The sequence below is a fragment of the Tachysurus vachellii genome, chromosome 21, assembly GCF_030014155.1.
Source record: "Tachysurus vachellii isolate PV-2020 chromosome 21, HZAU_Pvac_v1, whole genome shotgun sequence".
NCBI lineage: Eukaryota > Metazoa > Chordata > Actinopteri > Siluriformes > Bagridae > Tachysurus > Tachysurus vachellii.
In genome coordinates this window covers 18,610,906-18,611,973 of record NC_083480.1, presented here as the reverse complement: position 1 = coordinate 18,611,973, position 1,068 = coordinate 18,610,906, and the positions used below count along the sequence as shown (strand labels likewise).

The 1,068-nt window shown below is 41.0% G+C and overlaps 1 protein-coding gene across 2 annotated transcripts in view; it reads left to right on the top strand.

Moving 5' to 3' along the window:
- Positions 1–169, top strand: part of LOC132837681 (SH3 and cysteine-rich domain-containing protein 2-like) — an 8,701-nt gene extending 8,532 nt beyond the window's left edge. For both annotated transcript variants that reach the window (XM_060857494.1, XM_060857493.1), the window contains exon 11: positions 1–169. This exon is cut by the window's left edge and continues 25 nt beyond it. In XM_060857494.1, the coding sequence (XP_060713477.1) occupies positions 1–74 (74 nt within the window). In that variant the 3' untranslated portion in view covers positions 75–169.
- Positions 170–1,068: the final 899 nt, after the last annotated feature.

The following is a 1,068-nucleotide window of genomic DNA, read 5'->3' as shown; positions in this document are numbered from 1 at the left end:
GCGACGGATACGTGAAGCTGTGCAGCGGGAAGAAGCGAGGCCTGGTGCCCACACACTCTCTGGAGGAAATTTAACACACGTCACACACTCCATACGACCCGATTTTTAAAACCCTCACACTAAAAATACTGCAGTCTGAAACGTGGGGGAGTTCTGAGAGGAAGAGAGACTCTGAGGACGAGAAAGCAGGAGTGTGTGTCCAGTGGATTGTGATTTAATACAGAAGTGTGTAACCAAACGAATGTGTAGTGTCTCTGAATACACACACACTCTCACACACTTAAACACATATCATACACACTCTCACACACTCTCTCACATACGCACACACTCACTCTCTCACACACACTCTCTCACACTCTCTTACATACACACACTCTCACTCTCTCTCACACACACACTCTCACTCTCTCTCTCTCTCTCTCACACACACACACACACTCTATCACATACACATACACACACACATTCACACTCAATCTCACACCACAGACATTCTCACACACACATTAGTTTACCAACTTGCTACTGCTGGGGCCTGGAGCAAGGTCCTTAATCCTTAATTGCTTAGTTGTATAAAAACAAGAAGTTGCAAGTCACTCTGGATTTGAGCATCTGACAAATGTTAGAAATATAAATTCAAATTTAAATGTATTTGTATTGCACTTTTAACAATTGACATTGTCTCAGAGCAGCTTTACAGAACATAAACATAGAACAAAAAGTTAATATAAAGATTTATATAAAGATTAATATAATACAAAATACAAGATTAATATTAGACTTGTATATAAATGTGTATGTATTTATCCCCAATGAGCAAGTCTGAGGTGACTCAGGTGACTGTGGGGAGGAAAAACTCCCTTAGATGGTGAAGGAAGGAACCTTGAGAGGAACCAGACTCAAAGGGGAACCTCATCCTCATCTGGGTGACACTGGGGGTGTGATTATAAATATACAGTCTGATAAATGTTGTGTTGATGTAAAAGATCACATGGAGTTCACATCTCCTCTTTAGTATCACAGAGTCTAACTGGAGCTGGTAGATCTCTAGATGTCTCAGGATCC